The 13,398-nt window shown below is 27.2% G+C and overlaps 1 protein-coding gene across 3 annotated transcripts in view; it reads right to left on the reverse strand.

The window, feature by feature from the left end:
* Window positions 1-13,398, reverse strand: part of LOC142327004 (excitatory amino acid transporter-like) — a 65,051-nt gene that overhangs the window by 26,130 nt on the left and 25,523 nt on the right. For 2 of the 3 annotated variants that reach the window (XM_075369752.1, XM_075369750.1), the window contains exons 2-4: window positions 9,672-9,847; window positions 6,690-6,815; window positions 3,498-3,708 (exon numbers count right to left, since the gene is read on the reverse strand). In XM_075369752.1, coding sequence (XP_075225867.1) covers window positions 3,498-3,708; window positions 6,690-6,815; window positions 9,672-9,828 — 494 coding nt within the window. In that variant the 5' untranslated portion in view covers window positions 9,829-9,847. The remainder of the gene's footprint in view (window positions 1-3,497; window positions 3,709-6,689; window positions 6,816-9,671; window positions 9,848-13,398) is intronic. The other variant, XM_075369751.1, reaches the window with a different exon arrangement.

Genomic DNA, 13,398 nt, shown 5'->3' on the forward strand with positions numbered 1-13,398 from the left:
TAATCATTGTAAAAACTAATTATAATACGTTATAACTTGAAAGAGGTTACCTAATCATAATTTACCTAAAAATTAAATTAAAGCAGATGTGAACAATGATAAAATAATAGCAGCTCTATTTGAAGACCTGCAAGAGACATTTTCATACAAAGAATATTATTATATTTGAATCAAGTAAGCATTAGGGGTATTGTTCATTACTGGAATTGTTCTTGCCTTAATAATAAGAGTGCAAAGTCAGGTATAGGAGAGTGTTAGAGTGGATCAGGTATAATTAAATATGGAGTTCCACAGCTCTATGTTGGGCCCAATTTTGTTTTTTTGTGTACACAAACAATTTGTGCAATGATAAATTTAAAGGCAAATTAGTCTTTTTCACACATCATATGGCCTTGTGTTGCAAAGAAAATAAGTGTCAATTATTGCAATATATAGCTGAGCATGATTTGAAGCTAATGAGGTGGTGATGGTTATCATTTAAAAAACTGTCACTAACTAACTTGTCATTTAAATACTGAAAAAAACTAGTGTTTTGAAATTCAAATTTTTGTATAATTATAACCCTTTGGAGGAGATTAAATTTCATCAATAAAATTGCTTAGGTGATTATTTCAGTATATGTGATATAATTAAGTATCTGGTAACTGCTGTAGATAACAACCTGGAAAAATAATACTATTCAGTTTAGAAAAGTAATTGAGTAGCTCTATACAGAAATTTTTCTTTTTGAGAAGTACATGTCCATTGCATTTTTTTTAAACATTATACTTTGCACTTATATATATAGTTTGCTGGGTAGGAACATATAAAACTGCAATTAATATGCTGATTGTAGTGCAGAAATATGTGATTAGAGAAATGGTTAGGAAACCCATAATGTCATGATCTCTAAATATATTTAGAGAATTACAAATATTACCAGTTAAACATTTGTACCTTTTTAGTTTCAGATTTTTTTCTGTTTATGAAAAGGAGATTTTGATCTAGCATTTAAAGTTATAGAAAGGCTTGGCAGAACTTCAAGAAAATTATTTTACCCTTCTCAAATTAGGAATATTTTAAAAACCCCTCAAGTATAGAGGACCTAAGCTGTATAATTTGTTTTATAAATTTGTCATAAAAAAAAGATTTTATTCTATGAAAAAAATGATGTATTATAAAGAATTTTTACCATTTATGAAGTGGAAAGTATCTTTGTAATAATTTATTGGAAACTAGATTTTCTGTATTAGAAAATTTGCTAATATTATTAGTAACAACTATTATTCATAAAAAAAGTTAAAAAAATGTGTTAAGAAAAAAAAAATAATTTCTTGATTAAATCAACTTACCAGATAACCAGATAAAAAAAAGATGAATTTCATATCAAAACAACCACAAACTTATAAATAATTATTCAACAATAAAATATAGATTGAAGTAGATCTTCATTATTTGGGAAAATAAAATAAATCTGAAAACTTAATTAACCCTGACACAAAAGGTACTAAAAAAATTATTATTCTAAAATAAAATTTAATTATCCATTAGAGTACAATTAACTAAATTTAAAAAAATTTTCTAAAAAAAAGAAAGACACAAAAAAAATTTTTCTAAAAAAAAACAAAAAAAAACTATCAGATTCAACTGAGATTTAATTTAATCAGATTTAGAGATTTAATTTTTGTTATTATGTTTTTTATTAAAAAAAAAGTATATTTATTGTATTTATATGTTTCTGTATATTTGTGAATACACACCATGCGCGCATGCGCGGGCACACACACACATTTTGTAAATTGAAATAAAAATATGTGATTAAATTTAAAATATCTAATGAATGTTATATCCAACATAATGACAATGAGATGATAGATTTTGTTGTGGATTATAATTAAATAATAATGACAACTAAATATTAAGTTGAAAATTTGAACTTAAAATGTACTAGCCTACAATTTAAAAAAAAATTGTAATAACAGACTGAACCAAATTTTATAATTAAGTGCTTCATTCCAAAAAAAAAAAGACTGAATCACTGAGAATGATTGCAAAAATGTGTGAAAGTGTTTCAAAGTAAATTAAAAAAAAGCATGTTACTCTATAATATGGTTCAGTGTGTGATTTCAAAAGTTTAAATTTAGAATTAATATCAATACCACCTGTCATGGGCAAGAACATAGTAAACAAACATAATAAGATTAATTTATAAGAAGTTAAAATAAGTGTTTTTGACCCAATGTGATACTTTCTATTAAAATAATACTTGTTAAGAAGACTTAACTCTTATTTTCTTTATATTTCTAATATGATTTAAAGGAGTCATTATGACCAGTATTTCTGTTGTTAGCATATTACCACCTTTGTGAATGTTTTATAGTGTCCACATTTCATTGTCATTTATTGATCTACTTATTTCCTTTGAATGGCCTCCCTGCATATGAAATTTTTCCAGTGAAATTTTATTACTTTATTTTCCACTTCCAAGTATCTAATCATCATCTAAAAGAAAACTTCATACTAAAACTAAAAGAAAACTTTTATGTTGTTAAACTGGTAGTCAACTGGAACCAGTTTATCAAACATGGCTTTGCTGCCAGCATTTTATATTAACTTCACACCTTTTATTTTTCAACACATTACTCCTTAAAGTTTATTACTGAAACATCTAACTGAAAGAAGATGATCCTTTACCATCTTAGGAAAAAGACATGACTTATTTAATAGAGCCTTTATTAAATTTGAACATTAATGGATTTACACTTTAACATTTAATTTATAAATTTACTTTTTGTTATTTAAGACTGAATAATTAATTTTTCTTTATTTCAATAATATAATTTAAAACAAAGGAGAAGAGAATAAGAACTAATTGAAAAAGAATGAAAGATTTCTATAACTGAAAATTGAAAACCTCAAGTGTGCGTCTTTGAAAGTTATACATTTTCTGTACTAACAGTTTGACTTTGGACAACCAGTTTATATTGATATACTTTTAAACATTAATATTTTTATAGATAACAATCACTATTCATATAAAAAAATGAAAACAGAAAATAAAATGTAATAAGTATAATGATGATGCATTAAAACAAAATCATATTGCATACAACTATGATTTTGTTTTAATATTTTTAGCTAAAATTATTTAAACCTTTTTAATGCATTATTTGAAATTATTATAGGTAAAATTAATCATTTAGATCAGTATACTGGCATTTGATTCATGTTTTCTAAAAACAAAGAAAAATAAAATTCATACGTATTGTATGGTTTTTGCGTTCTATCATACACGTGTCGATACATGTGACTCCAATGCATCTGTATTTTTTAATTTCTTTGAGGTTTAAAAATGAAAATAAATGGTTTATTATCATGATAATGTGGTTTTATTTTGCTTTATCTGGGTTTAAATGAATTATAATTTCCCTAATTTACTACAAAAATATTAAATCATTTCATAAGTTATAACATTTTTGTATTAGGATATTAAAAATAAATCATTTCAAAGGACATACCTTCCCATATCAAGGAATCCATCTATTACACTTATTCTTTTCACATCAATAGTTTGAGGAGTATTCTTATCATGAATGCCAGGGTCACCAGGATGTATTGTTAAAACAAGTATCATTCCCAAACAAACATTAATTGCTGATGTTGCAACAAAATATGTTATTGTTTTAAGGGCAATCCCATGATTCTTTCCTATATTTAATGTAGCTGTACCTGAAATCATGAAGAGAGTCTTATAGAATTTATTTCTAAACTATAAACAACACAATTACATGCTAGGAAAAAATGTGATTAGGTTAGGTTTACAATCAGGTAAATGGATAAAGCAAACAGTCCAAAGAAATATGAATTACAACCTTTAACTTTAACCTTAATGAATACCGGTGCATTTACTGCTAGTTGGACAGAGCTGTTACTCATTAGCTTATAAACTTTAATGAATTAGTGTTCAAATATTTTATACAGTAGAACTTCACTGGTTCTCATTACTTTGTAAGGATTTATAAATGTCAAACTTTATGGTAGCAAACTAATTATTATAGTTCATCATTCATATGCCCTGAATCCTTTTAAATCATGATAGTTTGATATTAGGACACTCCAGGATAGCAAGGACAGGACAGGATATATAGCAAGATATTAAAATTCTAAAAAAAATGTACCTTAACAATAAATTGTACAATTATAAGCAATCATAAATTTATTGGCAACTTTTGTTCTGTGCTAATACATTAAAATTAAAAAAAGTATGAAAAAATAAGTTATATAAACATTTGTGGTAAAATTATAACAAAAGCATTGTATATGTTTTCTTTCATTCAACTAGTTTGTTACTGTTTGTTCTTTTCACCCCAGTGATAATATTATGGACTCAAAATATTATTAAATCCTAGATCCTTAATTACCTAATTCATATACTCTAATCATTGTTTTTATTTTTTCTGATAAACTTGTTTCAGTTTTAAGAAGGCAGAAAAAGATAGAGAAGTTGCAGAAGATATATAAGAGGAGAGATACATAAGAAATGCAAACAATCAACAGTAAGAAGAACTTTCTTCAGAAAAGTAATAGAAAGTATTAAATAAAATCTAGGAAATTGAGAAAATTAATACAAACACTTGTGTGGAGCTTAGTGTTTAATGATAGTGCCACATAGACAATAGGAAAACTGCATAAAAAAAGAGTAGAAGAATGTTAAAAATGAAAGAGATTGATAAAACTATCAAATGAAAAGGTATGTACTAGAAAAGAAAGAAGCATGTGGTTTAATTAATTTGATAATAAGATGTGTAGAAAATAATAACTTGTGACAGAAGACAATGATTAATGTGACAATTAAGATTATAAAGTGTTAGCAATAAGTCTAAAGAGTTAGCAAAGAAAAGAAAGGAATAAAGAATAGTTTCAACCAGCCAGATTAATGATGGCATATTGTAAAATAAATTATTCGATTACATTAAACCGCATCAACTGAAAAAAAATTATTTTATAGAGGATATATTCATTTAGATGTACAGAGTGGTCTAAAAGTCATGCAGTACAGCCTATTATTTCAGAAGTTGTAAAGAAAATAAAACATTTGGATACAACAACGTAAATTATCTAATTTACGATATGAGGACCCACTTTTGGGACATAACACAACAATGGCCGCCATTTTGAATTGCCATCCATTTATTTAAATCAGATTTCACATAACTGTTATGGTATAGGAGTTATTGGTATCCAAAATTGACATTGGAGGACTACATGATGTGTTCAATATATTGACCATTTTGTTGAATGCATAACTCTAGTCATTTAATCCTGTCAGTAGAAACTCGTAGAAGCGCTTTGGTGCAATTTCCGTGCAGCACAGTGTAATTCTTTGTAGCAGATGGTGAAAATCATGAATCTTCTCTGCATAAACAAGTTGCCTCAAATGCCCCCACAAATAAAAGTCCACAGTTGATCTTGTTGGCCATTCAATTGGGGTATGCCAACCAAACCATTGCTCAGGCAACTCAAGCCACTGATGAACATTTAACTGAAAGTGTGGCGAAGCACCATCTTGTTGAAAAAACAAAGGGAATGTTCCATCTTCATTTAAAAGGGAAGGAAAGACAGTGTCTCACAGCATCTCCAAGTACCACTTGGAATTAAGGGTTCCATCGATGAAGATTGATCCAACCACACAGGTACCCCATATCCCACACCATGCCATAATTTTAACATCTCCAACACCATTGGACGAGTCAATCCAGTGGGGATTTTCATCTCATGAATAATGTTGATTCTGCCGGTTCACCTTGCCACAGATATAAAACATTGCCTTGTCACTGAATACGATACTCTGTGGGATGTAGGGTTATTCTGATATTGATGCAATGCCCACATACAGAACCGAACAAGTCTGTCTGGGTCATCCTCAGAAAGTTTTTGCAGCATTTTGATCTTAAATGGGTGCCATTTGTTGCTATGAAGAATATGCAGACTAGAAGAACGACTAACACTAATTTCATCTGCAAGACTGGACACATTTCCAGTTCCCTTGAATTTGGGTATGAGACTGCAACAGTGTTATGCGAGATTGGTGGTTTCTCTGGGTGGCGGCTGTTGAAATCTGCTGCAACAACTTGACTACTTTGTTCTCCAGACATCAGAATCACCTCAATTCCTTCGTCAAAGCCATCATATGTCACCTGTAAAATAATAAGATTTTCAAACTTTTAGATACGAATAACTCCTACATCGTAACAGATATGTGAAATCTGGTTGCAGAAATGAATTCCTGGTAAAATTTCAATCTGTTTTGATATGTCGCATGACCCCTTTCCCATTTAAATAAATGGGCAGCAATTCAAAATGGTGGCCACTGTTGTGTTATGCCTCAAAGGTGGGCCCTCATATCTAATTTACGTTGGTGTTCATTTTCTTTTTTTGATGTTTCATTTTCTTTACAACTTCTGAAATTATAGGCTGTACTGCGAATTTTGGACCATCCTAGTAACAAAGAATGCACCTACACATTAAATGTAAAGCAGATAAAAGCAGTTTCATTACAATATAAAATAAACTCCATACACAACAATGTTTTTAATATAGAAAAAGAGGCTCTAGAATATCATCTAAAAGCAAATTTTCTCATATTTAGAAATTGAACCATTTTATACATTTTAATTTTTTCATAAGTAAATATTATTTTGTAATTTTACCTGTTATTAAACATGATATAACAAAAGGCAGTATCATAAGCTTTAAAAGTCTCATAAAAATTTCACCAGGATATGAAATAAGAAGAACAATATCAGGATTCAGTTCCAATGGACGGAGAATGAAACCTGAAATAAAATAACATTATGTTGACTATTGTTATTAGATTGAATGAAATTGAGTGGAAAATTTCAATAGATATAAAAACACCAAGTTTACGAGCTTACGTAAAACCTTTTCTTAGTGGTAAGAAATTAGCCATGAACATGTATGACTATAGTATTAAGGAAAACTTAATAGTGTTTTGAAGCCATACAGTGTCTGTTGCGCTTCATCAAAACTGTTTAATAAAAATAAAAATAGTGCAGTTCGTAATTCTATTATCTACTTTTCATTTGTATTGCAAAAAATATTATTTTTGCAATTATGTAACTATTAAAATTATGCATTAATAGTAACATTAGGGTTATTTCATACCTATAACATGATCAATGTCAGCTGAAGTACTTGTTCTTGGCATGGCCAAATACTGAATTTTTACACTTCCATTTTTGTATTGCTTTACCTTCAATGTCAAGAAAGTATTTTGTATCTAGAAATTAACACGTAATTTGCAGAATGAAGTTGAAATTCAATCTGTGAACAAAATGTATAAATGCTTACCTGATATTAAGGTTTTGTTCTTCATATGATCTTGTCATTAAATGTTACCAGAATTTTCAGATTATAAATTGAAAATATGACACCATTATTTTGGTTCAAATGGAAATCCTGAGTACATTTTCATACTGTGAAAATGTACTCAGCTACTCAGAAAATGTAATTTGGTTAGCTACTATACCAAATTTTTTTAATTTCTGATCAATGTATAAAACATTCATGAATTATTCTTTTGCTTATTTCAAAATTCCATTTAAAGATATTAGAAGGAAAATAAATACCTTACATTTCTGCATAGGAAAAGATGTTTTTCTTCAACATCCAATCAATTTTTCTTATTTTCAAGATCTTTAATGTCTTAATAATTATAGTAATTAACAAAATTAATTAACTTCATGATTATAATTATTTAGTTCTTCTGGATGTGGGTTAACAAATGATCTTTTTAGTGAGAGTTAAAAGAGAAACCCAATATTTTTCAGGAATTGTTTGAATTAGTTTAGATCTATTCCAGTTATAATCAACTGAATCACATAATACACAGGAACTAAAAAAGTTCTTAATCTAGCTTTAGTCTTTTAGGCCTGGTTAAAATGGAAACTTTATATGTTTTCAAAGAATTTTTTAGTTAACTGAGCTGAATTCAAGTTTTTATTCAAGGTTTAAGAAACGCAACTTTAATCCTGTTTAACCCTAATTATACATGGTATTAGGGAAATTCCTGTACTTAAAATAAATGTTACAGTAGTTTAAATATTCTTGGTGTAAATATTTCTGATTTACTTCAGTTTTATCACAATTGGAGCAAGATATTTCTGAAGAATCTATTTAAACGTTTTTTCATCTAGTTAGAGGTGAGTGATGATACAATTTTCTCTTGGTAGTAATTTACTACTAACGAGAAACATATAAGCTGGTTTCATTTCACTTCTTTATGCTTTAACATATATTTTCAATCCCTATTTACTTTAATCACAAAGAAATTGTTAATCAAAATAAAATTTTTTACTTTTCCTAGATATTCCTTTCAAATAAAAATGTCAACAGTTTAATCATTTGGGAAATAAATAATTACTGATGAGTAAGTCAATGGAGGGTTTTCTAATTTGTAAGTGAATAAATTCAATGCCTCGTAACAGGCATATAATCCAAATACATTTTTCCCACTGATCATATCAATTTGCAAACAGATATTACCATTATTTAAATCCTAATGCTCAAATTTATTTGGGCATTAAAAGTGAAATAATAATGGCCAACAAATTCTTTGATTCAAACTAATTAGGAAGTTTTCCATGGAAAACTCATATTCAATTAAATTTAATGCACTTTCAATAAAAAAAAAAGTTGGGTGTAGAAACATTATAAAACAGCAAATTGATGACTAACAACTCAGCCAAATGATAAGGTGGATACAGTTATAGTTTTGATAATCCATTATTGATAAAATTAATATAAAAATTACAGAAAAGTTGTTTATTTTTTGGTGCAGCTTTTCAAGGTTTTTCAGTACTAGATAACTGAAATTGTACTACAAAATATGTAACAATTTCAATATTCTTCATGATATGAAATGACTCCAAAGATTGAAAGTATTCAGAGAAACCACAACAAAATGGTTAATTTTAATATTTTAAACTAATTACTTTTAAAATCTATTTACGTTGGAAACCTTTATTTTCTTATAATGCACATTTAAATTCTGCTATATTCAATAATAACACTCTATCTCTAAATATGAAGACTATCAAATTCATAAAATATATACATTATATAAAAAAGTTACTTTACTATAAATGAATATGTTCATAAATATTAGACATAAAAAAAGAAGTATGTTATTAAATAAATAATGATTAATAAACTTTATAAGCTTCTATACTTAATAATGTATTTATCTAAATTGGTATTAAGTATACTGAGTTGCTTTAGACATTTATTGACCTTTATAAATCCAGTTACCCTTTATAAAAATACTTTCTTGAACTGATGATTCAATTTTTTAATATTTGCAGCTGTGCACGTGAACAGATCAATAAGAAATATATAACTAATAGTAACTTTAATCTTCAAAGTTAGTTAAAATGTTAACTATACATAACTTTCTTTTATTCAGTAAAGTTATGAAGATAAAATTAATTTTCTACTGTTTTCTATTAACTATAAAACATATATGTGTAGTTTTTAGTTCTAAATAAGAAATAATATTTTGAAAATGGTAGTTTTAAAGTATAATTATTTCTGTAAACCAGTTACATCAAAATTAACAACTATTTATGATTCAATGATTTTGTTATAATTATATGAATTATAATTTAACTTACCAATAACAATACCAAGTATAACTCCAGATATTGTATACAGTAAGAAAACATTATCTAGCAGCCAGGATTTACAAGCGCTGGTTACTGAGGATTTATTCATTTTCCTTTCTTCAATAGATGATTTTGAACACAAAATGTCATCCAACCTGTTACACATGTTCTCCGATTTAGTTTAACTGTAAAAATATTGCATTTTGTGAAAAGTAATTTTTATTATATATATTAAGTTATTACAATCAAGTAATTAATCTGCTAACCTCCATGATGGAGTAATAGCATTTCTACTTCACATCTGAAAGATTATGGGTTTAAATCATGATTAGGTTTGACTTTTTTCATACAATACAAAATTTATCTCTCACATAGAAAATGTAATTGGGTGGTTAGTCTCTAACTGATAAATTAAATAAATAAATTAAAAGACAATTAAGCAGTGGCTAATTCAAACAAATATACTGCACTTCAAAACACATAATTCTATTTTGGTAAATTTACCTCTTGGTAATATAACTTTTTGTTGCTATTTAATTAGCAACTAACTGCATAATTAGCCTCCAAGGAGAGGATTAGTTGGTAGTTCAAATAAAGATAACTCATTATTCATCCATAATTCAAGAGTGTTAAGGCTCAAAGCCTTGGACAATCACAAGGTCATATTGAAGCTTTTTATAACAGCCTATGTTTACTTTACAGCTTATATTATTTGTTGGAAAAGGGGTTTGTGAGTCTAATCTTATTTAATAGGCATTTCAGCCATTAGGTTTGTTGTGAAGCTACCAGATATAAAAAAACCAAATTCCACAGATGACAAAGAGATAACCAGATAGGTCTGCCAGAATCTGAGGCTTTTCATGTACAGCTATCACAAATATGGATATCAGAGTCCTTTATCCATATGTAAGAAAAAGGGGTTGGTGATGATAAAAAACAATCTACCATTAGAGTAGATCAATAGCAGTTTACTGTCTTGCTCAGATCTTTTGTAGGGTAAAATTATAATTCACACTGATGGAACATTCATAAACAATATTAAAAAAACAAAACACTAAAATAGTTTATCTATGCAATAAAAAACCAGTTGCAACATAAGAATTTCATATAAAATTATCATTAACAAAATATAAAAATGTTTTCTACAGTAGATAAATTCTTTTTTTTTTTAATTTGTATGTTACAATATATTATATAGATCAAGTCAGCAATGTGTAAGTATGATACACCATGGATAAAAATAGGAACCGCTTCAGTGTTTGTTTGGATGGATCAAGGTAAACTGTGGTAAAACCCTTAAAACCTTGAGTAACATTACAAATTACACAATTAATTATAAAATAAAAAATAGAAGTGCTTAAAGGGTTTATAAATAATAAAAGTGAGCTTTTAAATGTTTCAACAGTTTATTAGAAATGGTAAGAAGATAATAAGGCTTAAATTCTTTTACTGTGTATGTATGTTTTATAACTTGAGTTAATAACTTGGAATAGCTGGACCATTTATCTTCAAATTTAGGTTAATAACTTCTATATTTGGGGCTCTGATTCTACGTATTAATGCCGGAGTCTCAAAAGGGGATGATAGAGAGAGCCATCTCTATTGCAGCTCATTTATCTGAAAAGTTTAGCAACAAGTTTTTTATACTAATCTAAATAACATGTTTTAGGAATGAATATGGTTATATATTTTTTATAATTTAAAATTAACAAAAAATATTTTTTTAAGTGTCTGCATGGTAAAAAGTTATTTTTAGTTGTACGATTGTTTCTTTTCAAGCGAGTACGATTTGTACAATGAACAAGTATTCTATATAATTTTTAGTATAAATCTGTTAGTAATAATAAAGGAAAATACCAAATTGAATTTTACAAATAGGAAAATCAAGGAATAGTGATTGACAAATCTTGTAAATTTTTTATAAAACTTTATTCGCTTCTTCATCAAGGATTGAGAAGTAATATTTCCATATATCATTATTTCTTCTTAAAGTCTTCAATCAATTTATAAATGTCTCTTAATTACTTTCCAAGGCTTTTATAATAATCCTACTAAATTTTCATTGAAATCATCTTAGTTGGTTTAAAATACTGCCGGCAAATATTTTATTGAAATACAATTTATAGCAACGTATTCACAACTATATTTTTGCATGCTATCATTTGTAAAATACTTTTAAAGATCATAATATAAGTAAAACATACTTCATGAATATCTATGATATTATGAATCTAACAAGAAGAATTTTAACTAAATGTTTTGATTTTTAATATGAATAAACAACATTCTAACTCTCTGTTTCTCTCTTTCGCTCTGATCCTTCAAACTAATAATAATAATAATAATTTCTAGCTAATAATAATTTTTACTCAAAATGTTACTTTAGTGAACTAAATTAAATGTTTTACAGCTTATATTAGAAATAGTTTAGAGCATATTGTCCAGTAGATTTAAGAACTGATGGATTCATTGTTAAACGAGTTTATCATTTAAGAGAGTTTTCCAAGGAGTAGATCTGATGGTTTAGACTTTAATATACTATTATTCAAATAATAATTAGAATTAACCAAAATTATCATGTCACAATTTCATACACTTCTTAAGATTATTTAATAGGAACAGTAACAAATATTAGTTTGCAGACATTAAATACAGCATGTTCTGAATTATTGTTGCAATTAGGAAATTCCTCTGATCATAGACTGACTTTATTCATCAAAATTTATTCCTAGAACCTTCTTTTATCAATATTAATAACACAGTTAATACATTTAGAAGTTGCAGATAATTTTTTCCACCTCATAGTAAAACAATCTATCACAGTACATAAAAGAATATTGTACTACTTATGGATTAACAAAATGGATTTCAACATTGCTCTATTCAAATTGATAACGTTACATTGAACAGAGTGAGGCATTTTGTAGAGTATAACTAACAGTCGTAAATATATAAAATGTTATTTTTACAGCCTTCAAATAACAAAGCTGTATTATAATTTTAATGAAGTGAATCTGTAGTAACTTCAGGTGAAGGGCAACTGAATTAGAAATATGTAATCAGAAACAAACAAAATGTATTTTGTATAAGCAGGTTAAGCTTAATTATTAAAAGCTCTTCTTTAAAACTTTTCTGTTTATCGCAAACAATGGTAGAAACAGGCTACTGCAAACATTTTTTTTTTTAAACATGACATTACAACTTATTTTTATTATTACTGAATGTAACTTGATGCATCATTAAGAACACAAAATACTTAGTTTTACCAACATGTTAAAAAATATTATAATTATTCATTGCCTTAATGTACTGCATTTTAAATAACGTAATTCTACTTTGGTAAATTTACCTCTTGGCAACACAACTTTTTGTTAGATAACTTTTTCTGGTATTTAATTAGTCACTAATTGCAAAATTAGCCTCCTTATGGGAGGATATTCTTTTTTTTATCTACCTATCTATGTCTCAAATGAAGTCTCATAAACAAAATAAGTTAGAAGCAGGAAATTGTAAATTTTACAAACGAAACCATCAGTGTGTGCAGAACTGTTTTTGATATACAGGTCCTTTTGACATTATCAAAAATTAAAAACATATTATTCATAATACATGATCACAGAATGTAATACTGTTTAACAACAAGTATTCTTAATTAAATACTCTGCAATATAAAGTATATAGTAAACAATTTTATAAAAATAATTTTTCTTTATTTACTTGCTGCTTATTTTTAATG

The sequence above is a fragment of the Lycorma delicatula genome, chromosome 6 (genome assembly GCF_047948215.1).
Source record: "Lycorma delicatula isolate Av1 chromosome 6, ASM4794821v1, whole genome shotgun sequence".
In the NCBI taxonomy this organism is placed as follows: Eukaryota; Metazoa; Arthropoda; class Insecta; order Hemiptera; family Fulgoridae; genus Lycorma; species Lycorma delicatula.